The sequence below is a fragment of the Ophidiomyces ophidiicola genome (assembly GCF_022830035.1).
Source record: "Ophidiomyces ophidiicola strain CBS 122913 chromosome Unknown scaffold_32, whole genome shotgun sequence".
NCBI classification, from domain to species: domain Eukaryota; kingdom Fungi; phylum Ascomycota; class Eurotiomycetes; order Onygenales; family Onygenaceae; genus Ophidiomyces; species Ophidiomyces ophidiicola.
Genome location: NW_026054672.1, coordinates 239,068 through 250,701, shown reverse-complemented (window position 1 = coordinate 250,701; position 11,634 = coordinate 239,068). Strand labels below are relative to the sequence as shown.

The 11,634-nt window shown below is 53.5% G+C and overlaps 4 protein-coding genes across 4 annotated transcripts; 2 read left to right on the top strand and 2 right to left on the bottom strand.

Annotated features, from left to right (window-relative positions):
* Window positions 1-411: 411 nt before the first annotated feature.
* On the bottom strand, window positions 412-878 carry LOZ57_005858 (uncharacterized protein; the record flags this gene model as incomplete). The annotated part of the gene is made up of 2 exons (XM_049254884.1): window positions 412-728; window positions 797-878. The coding sequence occupies 2 exons, from the start codon at window positions 876-878 to the stop codon at window positions 412-414; spliced, it is 399 nt and encodes a 132-aa protein (XP_049106224.1).
* Window positions 879-1,630: 752 nt separating this feature from the next.
* On the top strand, window positions 1,631-2,481 carry srb5 (Mediator of RNA polymerase II transcription subunit 18; the record flags this gene model as incomplete). The annotated part of the gene is made up of 2 exons (XM_049254883.1): window positions 1,631-2,100; window positions 2,160-2,481. The coding sequence occupies 2 exons, from the start codon at window positions 1,631-1,633 to the stop codon at window positions 2,479-2,481; spliced, it is 792 nt and encodes a 263-aa protein (XP_049106223.1).
* A 408-nt stretch (window positions 2,482-2,889) lies between these two features.
* pnk1 (DNA kinase/phosphatase Pnk1) lies at window positions 2,890-4,923 on the top strand (the record flags this gene model as incomplete). Its single annotated transcript, XM_049254882.1, has 9 exons — window positions 2,890-2,992; window positions 3,055-3,227; window positions 3,293-3,405; window positions 3,469-3,777; window positions 3,838-3,962; window positions 4,057-4,246; window positions 4,294-4,364; window positions 4,443-4,588; window positions 4,750-4,923. 9 exons carry the CDS (start codon window positions 2,890-2,892, stop codon window positions 4,921-4,923), a joined length of 1,404 nt encoding a protein of 467 aa, XP_049106222.1.
* Window positions 4,924-6,845: 1,922 nt separating this feature from the next.
* On the bottom strand, window positions 6,846-8,280 carry LOZ57_005855 (uncharacterized protein; the record flags this gene model as incomplete). The annotated part of the gene is made up of 2 exons (XM_049254881.1): window positions 6,846-8,020; window positions 8,079-8,280. The coding sequence occupies 2 exons, from the start codon at window positions 8,278-8,280 to the stop codon at window positions 6,846-6,848; spliced, it is 1,377 nt and encodes a 458-aa protein (XP_049106221.1).
* Window positions 8,281-11,634: the final 3,354 nt, after the last annotated feature.

Here is an 11,634-nt window from a genome sequence, read left to right as displayed (position 1 = left end):
AGTTATTTGTCGTATGGTTGTCCAAATCAGGATTCCACAGCTCTAGGAACCTTGTATTGGAGGGAGATATCTGCATCAGCTGCAGGAGAGTAGGTTTGCACCATTCTCCGTCGCCAGCCGTGGGTTGGACGCGAGCTCAAGAAAGGTGGGTGTGGGGGAGGGAGAAATTGAGGTGGTGTCAAAGCCTGCGACAAGAATTCCAAAATAACAAAAAGAGGAACAAGTGCCAGATTCAGACTGGGGGTTTGTTTCGTTCTTTTTTGGATGGAGTCGTTCATGCCGTCCTTATAAAAGGCGAGTCGTCGCGCTGCGAATGCCCCTCCGCCCTTCAGCGAAAAAAAAAAAATTTTTTTTCTGTGTAAAACCGAACACCTCGCGGGACAGTGACAATTCCCCATTCCTCTAAAAAATCTAGACAAACATGCTCGCGCCGCCGGTCTCGACAGCGTCGATCTCGGCCTGCGACCACGGCACGCGCTGGAAGCGCGCGGGCAGCTGGCTGCGGTCGAAGAACTCGCCGTGCTTGGGCTGCACGGAGCCCAGCGAGGCGCCGGTGTTGCTGCCGATGACGCCGGCGTACAAGAAGGCGGCAGCGCCGGCGGCGGCGCGGTTGGGCGGGCTGTTGAGCGGGCCGTGCTGCTGGGCGCGCGAGCGGTATTTCATGAACGAGTCGGGCAGTTCGCTGAGGGGCGAGGCTGGGTGGGCGCGGGGCGCGGTGTCGGTGGTTTCTAAGCAGGGAAGAGTGTGTGTTAGGAGGCGAGGAATGGGAGGGATTGTTTGATGGGGTGTTTCGTACCAGGGTGTGCTCGCTTGCCGACGAATCTGATCAGGGGAGTGCGGGCAGCCGCAGCTTGCCGGAGGAGAGAGGTAGCTCGCATCTTCCTTTTGGGTTCGGTAGGTCGAGCGAAAGCTGGGCTGGGGTTGCAAGAGGGTTGGTGCGTGTAGGCGTGAGGAGACAGCGAATTGGTCTTGCTGGAGGACTGCAGAGACTGGACTGCGGCGGTGGCTGGGTTGGTTGAGAGCAGGCGTGAAGAAAGCAGCGGCGATGCGGGCCTTTTTGTGTGCCAGCGCGGGTTGGCCGATAAGCCGGGGCTCGCCAGCGGGCGGTTTCGCCCGAGCCCACGAGAACGCGCCGGCGCGGCGCCGCACGGAGGAAGTCGAGCCTAAACTTGCCGCGCGCCTTATCGCGTCACCGAGCCAGCTCCGCCGCCGCCGCGCGCTGATTGGCTGCGATACGCAGCGCCACGAAGCTTGACGAAGCTTGCCGGCCCGTCGTTGTTCCGGCCAGCCCGTTGCGGCGTCGCTCGACAAAGCTGGGAAGGGAGAGCGCAAGAGAGTGCGCGCTGTTATCTCGCCGGGCGAGCGCGAGGCCTGGGCTGGACCGCCGTTGTGCCGGGCGAGCGTATCTCCGAGGAGCGCATACCGAACCCAAATCCCCCGCGAAAGCTACATAGCTAGCTTACCACTAGTTTTCCTTCTCGGCTCCGAACCCACTGCCAGCGCGCGCTGGCGCCTCCCCATCCGGCACTGCTCACCTCCGGCCGTTTCTGACCACTACTACTGCCCGCGCGCGCGCTCTCGCCAGCCATTATTAATCGCTCTACCCTGACCCTGCCCGCCCGCCCGTCACATGCATGAACACTCGCTGTTCGCCGCCGTGCCCGCCGCCCAGCACCATGTCCTGCTGCAGCAGCTGGCCGGCGTCACGGCCATGCAGCCGGCGCCGGTCTACGAGCGTCGTCTCATCTTCCGGCCGCACAAGGCGCCCGGCTACCTGAAGCCGCGCCTCGGCGCTACCCAGGACGTCCAGGCCACCGAGATCCAGAAGCTGAACCGCATGCTGAACGCCCGCCTGTTCTACGTGCAGGCCGTGGGCGATGTCGCGGAGGCCGATTTTGGCAGCGGTGATGATGTCGCGATGGGCGGAGCGGGGCTGGACGGCCCGCGTCAGGACCGGTATGATGTCGCCGACCAGTCGTGGAGGATCGAGTTTCGAGATATCCCGGATGCGGGGACCTCCGCAGTGACGTCGAGGCTGATGTGCACCGCGAAGATACCCTACGGCGATATCGTGCCTATCATGAAGGCCTGGGGCTACGAGTATGCCAGCACCACATCCCTCCTTGTCTAAGTACAAGAACGCTAATGCGCCGACGTAGCTATGTCTCAGAGCACGTCTTGGAAGGCAGCCTGTTCGTCCTCGATGACACCGTGCTGCTGCTGCACCGCATCCTGACCTTCCCACCCGACGACAGTGCAAAGCGCGCGCCGGCTCGCCGTCTTCCCGGTCTCCAGACCCTGCTTCCTCTCGACAAAAGCGGCGGGTTTGTATTGCAAGCGTCGATTATCGTGCAGGACAGCGTCAACCGGGACATGATGGACACGGCGTCGCAGCGGCTGCTGAGGCTGAAAGAACAGCTCAAGTCGGCGGTGAAGCTGGAGCCGGCCGATCGTCTTGCTCTGGATACGAAGGTGAAATGAATGCTTTTACGTGTGGTTTCTGTCCAGCATCTAGGCGCCTTGGGATTAAAAGCGGTCTTTGTGATATCATTCAGGCGTTGGTTTCGATCAGGAGGACCGGTGTGCAGCTATTTTCTGCTGTGATAAATACACAGCTAGAGCATTTTTTTCTAGCCACAATACAACCGCCTTTCCCTTTTCTTTGCTCTCTGTAAGGGATATTCCTCCACCGTCAAAACGACTTGTATATCTACACGTGACCTGGCGTCAAGAACGTCGCGTCTCCCGATAATTGTCGATTCCATTCGGCCTATGTGTACAGTATCTAGCATCTATATTCATTAACACATGAGGCCATTCTTCTCCTTTCATCGTCCATGCGCATTGCTATCGGGTATTCCTAGAACCGTGTCCCACTGCGCCTCGAGAATGGCCAAAGACCAGAAGGCTGCTCCACACCGAGCCTCATTTTTTTCAGAAAAGCCCGTCTCCCCACCGCGCACTGCTAAACGACAATTATCGACAAGTAAAGGTGATTGTTTATATGCCATATTTCTTGCTGAGATGGCTTTTGTCTAATCTTTGGGCTGGTAGGCGGTGACGTTCATGACTTTTTCAAACCCGCATCCAAGAAACCGAAAGTCCAGAAAATCGCCTGGCGCATTATAGACAACAGTTGCTTGGTTGGGAAATACGCATCTGAACCAAACGCTAATACGGAAGAAATCGTTACCCCCAAAAAGAAGCCTGTTGCGGTTTTTGATCTTGTATGTCCGGTATTTGACCAACAACTGACATACCTGGCCCTGCTGACAACGATTCCACTCGAAAGGATCACACATTGATCAAGACAAAATCGGGCAATACCTTCCCCAGAGATGCGAATGACTGGGTGTGGTGGGATGCGCAGGTTCCGCGGAAGTTGAAGGAGCTGCACTCCGACGGGTGCGTCTACAATCTAATCTAGACGGCCCTCCCCCGGACGACTAACACAACGCCATGTCCTAGGTACCAGGTCGTGATCCTCAGCAACCAAAAGAAAGTCCTCCTCAAGCACACCAAGAAGTCTGCGCTCGGCGAGCCCAAAAGCCTATCTATCTTCAAGGACAAAGCTGGGTCGATTATGAGAGCGCTGGATGTACCGCTAAGTGTCTACGCTGCGACGGAGTATGACGAATATCGGAAACCGCGCATAGGCATGTGGAATATGATGCTGGATGATTATGATCTTAACATGGAGGGCGCAATGGACCTACAGGGCTCTGTGTTTGTAGGTGATGCTGCAGGACGGCCTGGGGACCACTCGTGCGTGGACCGGTATGCAACATGGGATTGTCGACGTGTTCGTTGGGTAGCCGGTGGCTGAACTGTGTGTAGCAATTTCGCAACGAATGTCGGCATAGCATTCAAGACACCTGAGGAGTTCTTCCGCGGAGAAGCTGCTCAAGCAGTTGAAGTGTTTGATCCGAGGAAACTTATTAAAACCGAGACGAACGGTCAACGTGAGTTTCCTTGTTTATGCTGGAACCCTTTAGATTGTGTTGCCGTGGGTGACTGTTGGCTGGTGTGACTGCTGATACATAACTGCCATCTCAGCAGCCATCGAATTCACAAAGCCGCCGGGCCAAGAGCTTGTGATATTCTGCGGCAGCCCGGGGGCGGGAAAGTCGACATTCTATTGGAAATATCTCGAGCCGCTGGGGTACGAGCGGGTGAATCAGGACATTCTTAAAACTGTAAGCATGGAGCTCCTTGTGTACGCCGTCACACGTATCCTACAGTACATGTTAGAAACCGTTGTGGTCTGGTGTGCTATATTTGCTTACACAAAAGCCTATACCAGCGCCCAAAATGTTTGAAGGTTGCAAGCGAATATCTCCAAGCTGGTAAATATGTTGCTGTCGGTATGTTTCACCCTCTTATCTCATGACTTAGTTCCCGAACAGGTGTGGTTGACCCAACGTCCCCTTTGTTCTGACCAGATAACACCAATGCAAACGTTGAAACACGAGAGCATTGGATAAGTATGGCAAAGGAGCACAAGGTGCCGATTCGATGCGTATACTTTTCTACTCCACAAGATATTTGCAACCACAACAATGCCGTTCGCGCGGCAAACTCGAAACTTGTACGTCACACATGTCCCACCCTCTCAAACGGATGCTCCCATGCCGGTTCGCGCCTTCTATCCCTCTATTTGCCCATTCCTGCCGCAAGCGGCAAAGAGAGGTAGTATGGAACCAAAAAGCACAGAGCTAACCCTGCCACCCCTTCTTTCGTGTCCTACAGGAGTCAATCAACCCGGAAAACCGCACCTTCTTGCCCCCCGTCGCATTCAGGGACTTTCTACGCCGGTTCGAGGAACCGCAGCTGTCTGAAGGCCTTCAGGAAATCATCCGCGTGGATTTTCTGTTCGAAGGCGACGCGGCTGCAAAGCAAGCGTGGTCGCAGCATTGGGTATAATTTAGCGGGTACGACAAGCGGTTGAACATGACCTTTACGGATCTCGATTCTGGAGGAGTCTCGTGTATGTGGGAGATAATGCGCATTGCCTGCACATACATGGACATAACCTGCCTTGGGCCAAATCTGTATCATTAACCAGAGAGCAAGAATTGGTGGGACGGATTCTGCATTGGCTTCTTGACTGATTACGCGTTGTATACGGACTACAGAGCGGGCTCGTACTTGCGGCATCCCTTCGTCCTCGACCAGGAGAACGAACAGGTGGGTGGGAAATAAGAGAGGGAGAAAAAAAAAAAAAAACAAAATATCTGCATCTCCTTGCCGGATCCCCCTCCCCGTCCCACGCAAAAATGTCGTGCCACCCAGAAGCGAAGCAAAAACAAAACAAAAAAAAAATAGAGTAAATTCTATATCACGGTCCAATTGGAATATAATAATGGGCTCTCTTGCGTTACCGGATCTGCGGAATTCCTTCACTATCCCCCGGCTGTGCTTCCCCAACCTATTATTGATCCGAGAGAGACCCAATTCCGGAAGCCTTTCACCCCCCGCTCTCTCTCTCTCTCTCCGTTGAGCTTGTTTTTGCATGGCCTGTTTGCGGATTCGCAGCCAAACCAACACACGGCTAAGGGAATCGAGGGGTCAGATTTTTTTTTGTGGTTTCTCTTTGTTCTGTATTAAACATGCCAAAGAATATTATGCGGGAGTGAGGGATTGCTCTCTCTTTTTTTTTTTTTTTTTTCGGGTTTTTGGATAGTGACGTGTGTGCCTGATATGTTTGTGGGTGCTTTTCCTTGGGCAGCAATTGTGGATGTTTAGAAGCCAGAAACAAAGCGGAAAGAGATAAGACAGAAAGGCCTGCATGGTGAAAAATAAGACTTGAATGTTGTTGTCACAGATTATACTATATTCTCTATTCTATACCGCATATTCTATGCGCATATATAAAACCACACATCCCTCTTCAAGGCATTATACATACATACATCCATCATCCTATGTGCGAGATTTCTTTTTCTTTTTCTTTTTCTTCTTTCGTTCCTTCGTAGAACAACATGCAGCTTTCCCGCGTTTCATCGTACAATTATGGCCTGTACCAGGCTAGCATTAAGGAAGGACAGCGTAATATGTAAGAAGGCCTAAGCGGAGTAACGTAGGAAGAGAAAACAGCCAGCGCAAATGCCCCCTGTTCCCAGAGCGCACGAATACGTAGTTAGAACATATATCATCATAAGCACGCATTTTATGAGTCAAGGGAATGAGGGGCAGAGTGGGCGCATATAAGCCGCCCAGCTGGGGAGAAGGTGTGCTGAAGCTTAAAAAGTCAAGGAGAGTAAGGAAAGATAGGAAATTTTTTTAGTAAAGGGCAGTAGAGAAAGACGGAGAAAAAAATGGCGGAGAAAAACTATCATCTGAATCGAATTCCCCGAATAAATCGCTGGTCGTTTTTCAAATGAGGGTCTGGATTTTTAAGCATATGTTGAACGGAGGCAATGGACAAACGAAGGGAAGGGCTTAATGCCAAAAAAAAAGTAAATAATCGTCCATTGTCGTAGAAAGAACCCCGATTTAAAGAGAAAGCGGGAAAAATGATTTCTGCCCCGAAAAGAGAGCTGCAGATGCTGGGGCTAGTATGCAAAAATAGACATTATCGTCAAAAGAGTGACATGAATATAGATCATAAGGAGTGTCATCATTTGGGGGGTATCATAAAAAAGAGCGTATATCATCAGTGACATCACGTGAGGAATCAAATGACAAAATAGAAAAGAAAGACTCCAGGTCGTGAAAGTGAAGCTAGCCATATCAACAAGAGTATCAAAGGCATATTACAAAAGGATATATTTTATACAGTGCGTGAAAGAGTATTGAAAGGCATAATATAAAGGATAAGGCGAGGATGTCGAGGTCTTTTCCCTTTAGTGTCGGCTAGAAAAAATATCTTGCAGGAACTTGAAGAAGGACCTCTTGCGCGAGTGCGACGGCGGTTGTGGCTGAGCCGGCGCAACAGACATGGGCCCCACGATATCTTCGTCACCAAGGTCAGGGAACTTATTCTTGTCGAGATACGGGGGCATTTTAACAGATTCGCCGGGATACGTGCTTGATTTGCTCAGCGAAAGCGGCTTGCCGTCACTGTCCGTCAGCTTGGTGAGCATGACGTTGTGGTTCGTGCGCCATTGCGTGTCGATGGAGTCCCACTTTTCCTCCGTTGAGCGGTAGATGTTGGATGTCAGGCCGTAGTGTTCACCGGTGCGAACGAGGTGCTTTGCATAGTTGCGCCGGGCGAGGCTCCAGTTGTTTCGGTGCTCTTCGAAGGAGTCGAGTGTATATTCTTCGGGGGTGTAGGGCATGGGGTGGATGGTGAAATTCGCGTGTCCAAGCTTGCATGACCATTCGTCTTCCGCGCTCAGCATGGTGATTGGGGACATCTCTGATCCGTAGGCGCGGGACGCGGCTAGTTGTCGACTGATGGACGCCAGTGAGGGCTGCGTGGATAGAGGCGGCGATAGGAGGCCATTGGACCGCTGTACGTCGATGGGCGAGTCGGTCGGAGTATCAGTGGCTTCGGCCACGGTAGGCGATTGGAGAGGGGACTGAATCAATTCTTCTGTGTCTGAGCTCACTAGATCCATCATTACAGGAGGGAGAAGGGGCGTGGTTGCCTGGGGTTCGCGTTCCTCGACGCATTCACGGTTGGCTTTGTCGATGTCGATAGGCGAGATGCCCGCTTCGACGAGGTTCTCTTCAAAGATGGTTCTTGCTGGAGAGTTAGACGCTTGGCTGTGCCTGGCAGAGAAAGAACTTGCGAGGGGCGTTGCTAGAGCCGATGTGGCAGAATTGGCACGCGATCGTAAAGATTCATCATATTTTTCGAGTGCGGCGGCGGCGTCCGAAACTGGCTTCTGCTTCCACCGGGTCGAGATCGAGGAGATTCGACTACTAATACGCGAAATGCCGCGCAGAGAGCTGGCGTCTGGCCTTCGTTTCTTTAGCGATCTCGACATGTCGCCGAATTCGTCCGATAGATCATAACCGCGCTCATAACAAACGCGTCCATCGCTGTCATCAGCGTGGATTTCGTTGAAATCGGCTAAATGAGCAAAAGTCAGCCCAAGCTGAGTGCAGCACAGATCACATCGCGAACTTACGGAAGTAATTGTCTTCGTCGACCAGGCTGTACTCCAGCTCCAACGGGTCTTCCTTCACCCCCTCCAGCTTGGTGGGCACCGACGCGTCGGCGGTGGCACCAAAGGCGGGGGACGAGGCCAGCGACGGGACAGAACTGGGAAAGCGATTATGAGCTCTCGCAGAGAAGAGCGACGCCACCGGCGATCCTGGGTTGGACGACATGGTGGAGCGCGGCGAGTCGGGCGTGGGGTGGGACGCGAAGGGGAACGTCAGGGCTTCCATCCTTCCTTCAGGATCCTCGCGAGGCCTGGGGTCGAAGAGATGTGGTAGACGGGGCATTTTAATAGGACGTTGGTAAGGAAGAGGCTGGGGAATTGCGTAGGTAAAGATGGTGACGGGGCGGGCGATGTTTATCTAGCCCGTCGGTGATGTCAACGATGTGCTGGGTCGCAGGGCTAGTTCGTCTGTACGTGGCGTCCGAGGCACACGATGCGCCCAAAACAGGGGGCTGGCACGCCGGCGCGGGCCGTGCAGCAGAGGATATGAAGGGGATGTCGAGGAGGAGGAGGAGATGGCGGAGGCGTTCGGTTCGGCCAGGAGGAGGAATATGCTGTGTCGTGTGGATTTCCCGTCTTGGGTGTCTCAACACACACGCACACGCTGTCTCACTCACACACACTCGCTCTCTCACACTCACTCTCGTTCACGCTCACACTCTCTGCTCTCTCGCTTGGATGGATGGTGTGTCGTCAAGCCATACTCACACGTGCAGTGCCGTCTGGGAATGGGAAGATGGGTGCCAGGCCGGCGAAGAGTATTTCCAGGTACGAAGCCACTCTACTACTCGTTCCAGCAGCGCAGGAGACCCTCTTCTGTTCGTTCCTGTAAAAGCTTCGTGTTGACCAGTAGTGGCCGGAGTGTCTGCAGACAGCGAGAAAAGGTCAGCGAACACGTTTCAGCTATTATTGCAGCTTCGGCCTGAAACCCAGAGTTTCATCCAGCACGCAGCTTTCTCCAGACAGCCAGCGCGGGGGGGGGAAACCAGCGGCAGATAAAGGCACGACGCAGCCGGCGCCGGCGGCCAGGAGGTGGTGCAGGGTGCGCACTGGGCGTCGCGCCGTGTCTCCCGCTCCGGCGATGAATGCGTGGAGGGAGCGACACTCACGCCGGCCGCCGCAGCGCAACGTCGGGCAACAACCAGCAGCGAGAATACGACGATGCGCGCCAGGCTGATTGGGTGGGCAGGGAGAGCGAGCAGCCACTTACCGTCGTCCAGCGCAGCCAGGGCGCGCCGTTGCAGCAGACCAAGGCGGGCTAATATGGTCGTTGTGATGCCGTCTGCAGGGGGTGAGGACGGCTGGGGAGCGATGGGGATGATTCACGATGATGGCTGGGGAGAGAATGCGGAGGGTTCAGATGGGCGGATATAACTCTCTCTCGTCAGCAGCGCAGGCTCGCCGTTTTTTATTTTTTTACGTTTCTGCGTCCCCATCGCGCCGCCGCCGTCACCGCCAGCAGCCACCCAGCGACCCGCCGGAATGACGAAAAGCCTAACAAGGGTCTCCGACTGGGAAAAACGCGCTGCCCTCCCGAGGCGCTAGTTAGCGGTTTGATGCTGGCGGATTGCCAAACAATTGATTCTCCTCGCCTCTGCAGCATCTGCACTCCTGCTCTGCCTTTACTGCTCTGCCGCCCGCCTCTGTCACATCATTGAAACAAAGCTGCTCCTCCATGCGGGCGGGTGTTTCGACGGTCAGAAAGCCACTCCGCGCGCTCTCAAGAGCCGAACCATGGAACTGTGCAAAGCTAATTTGGTTGGCTGGCCGGGCCCTCACATTCTCTCTCGGCAGAGGCGAGCCTTTGTGAGGAACAAAAAAAAAAAAAAAACGCACAAAGCGGCGAAAGGGATGCCTGAAAATCTTATCGTCTGGCATCTTGGAAAAAAGACTCGATGCTCGTTTCCTGTTGGTTGACAGCTCCGTACTATTGTTCTGCCTCTTTTCTTTCTTCTGCGGGCTGCCGGCTGCTGTCCAGACAGACGTACATAAGCACCGTTTCACCGGCTAGCCTTCTTGTTACATGTGTCTGCGGTGCGGGTCGGTCCAGACTCACCGTCAATTCCTGGTCCACGGATGACTCGCAGCCTTGGCGAGATGGGCTCCTCCAAACCGCTGGCCGCTTTATGATCGCCGTGCATTATTGTTTCCTGCTTGTAGACTGGCAGATGATTGCTTTGCTGCGCGATGAATGAAATGGCTGTTTGCTCGAGCCGTTTTTTTGTTACTATTTTTTTTACCTTCCGGCTGGGGAAGCTGACTCTCATGCAGGCAGCCATTCCCATCGGGCCACACCGCTGTATGAATCCTTCGGTGTCCCTTTTGGTGACTACGTCGTCGGTCAGGTACCCAGATTTGGACACTCGAGGCGATAGACCAGCCTAAAAGAGATTCCAAATCTTTGTACCATCTTCGTTGATTGTTCCACAATGGATGACCTCAGTGTACCGTGGGTCACTATCGAAGCTTCCGAGCCACACAGCTGACATGCCTACACGAGCTCTGTATGAAGACGTACCCGCTGTGCATCACAGCAACATCTACCGCATTGCCATGAAAACAGACCTTTTGCGGAAAGAATTTGCAGCCGGGACCAGGCCAGACGAGGATTCCTTCCACACAAAGCAACCTCTACGATATGGAAGAAGAGCGGTGGCCGGTGGGATTCGGAAAGCAAAGCATTTCTGGACCCCCGGCCTTCCAATCTTCACCGTCCTCTTGTCCCGAAATACTTTTGCCGCGGTATCAAATGTACACGCGCTTTCCTTGTAGCAATCCCTGAGAGAATCATGTGTATTCAACCAGAATACGAACAGGATGCTGTTTGTTCACTGCTTGACCACCGCCCGGCTCAACGGGCTGGCTTCCGGGTACCTGAGTCTTGCACCCGGGAAAAACGGCCAGGGGGTTTGAACTCTTTCCAGCGTCAGCCCTAAGCTTAAACGAAATCTTCGGTTTGCACCCTTTTCTGTAAGTCTAACGAGCTCATGGCCATTGTTGCTGATGTCTGGCCAAACGACGTGGATTCAGCCCCCAGCAACCTATACAAGTGGTGTGCAATCTGTTTTCTGTAGTTTGTAAATATCTTTGAGCGAAGGAACAAAAAAACTATAAAAAAAGTGCACCGCCTCATGCATTCTGCATCGCCAGCCATTGAAAACCAAGCCATCCAACGGGGCGACATCTTATGCTTGCCTTTGTTGCATCATTGTTGCCATGTCATCACGGACTCCCTACTCTGTACAAGAAATTTTTATTCCTATTTATTATTAGTACTCTGCTCTGCTTTGCTCTGCCAACGTTGGGATTACGGCGTGCATCCTATCAGCGTTTAGCGAAAATACGAATATCCCAGAGCTTGGTCTCCGTATTTTGCGTGGCTGCACAAAGAATGGGCAGGATTCCGATCAGACGCGACAGTTTTTTTCAATTCTATCGTTGACGATGCTGTTGCTGCAACGGCGGCCCCTGCAAGACGGTCTCTGGACACGTTATGAAGCTATTCGTGCCCGAGTTTTCC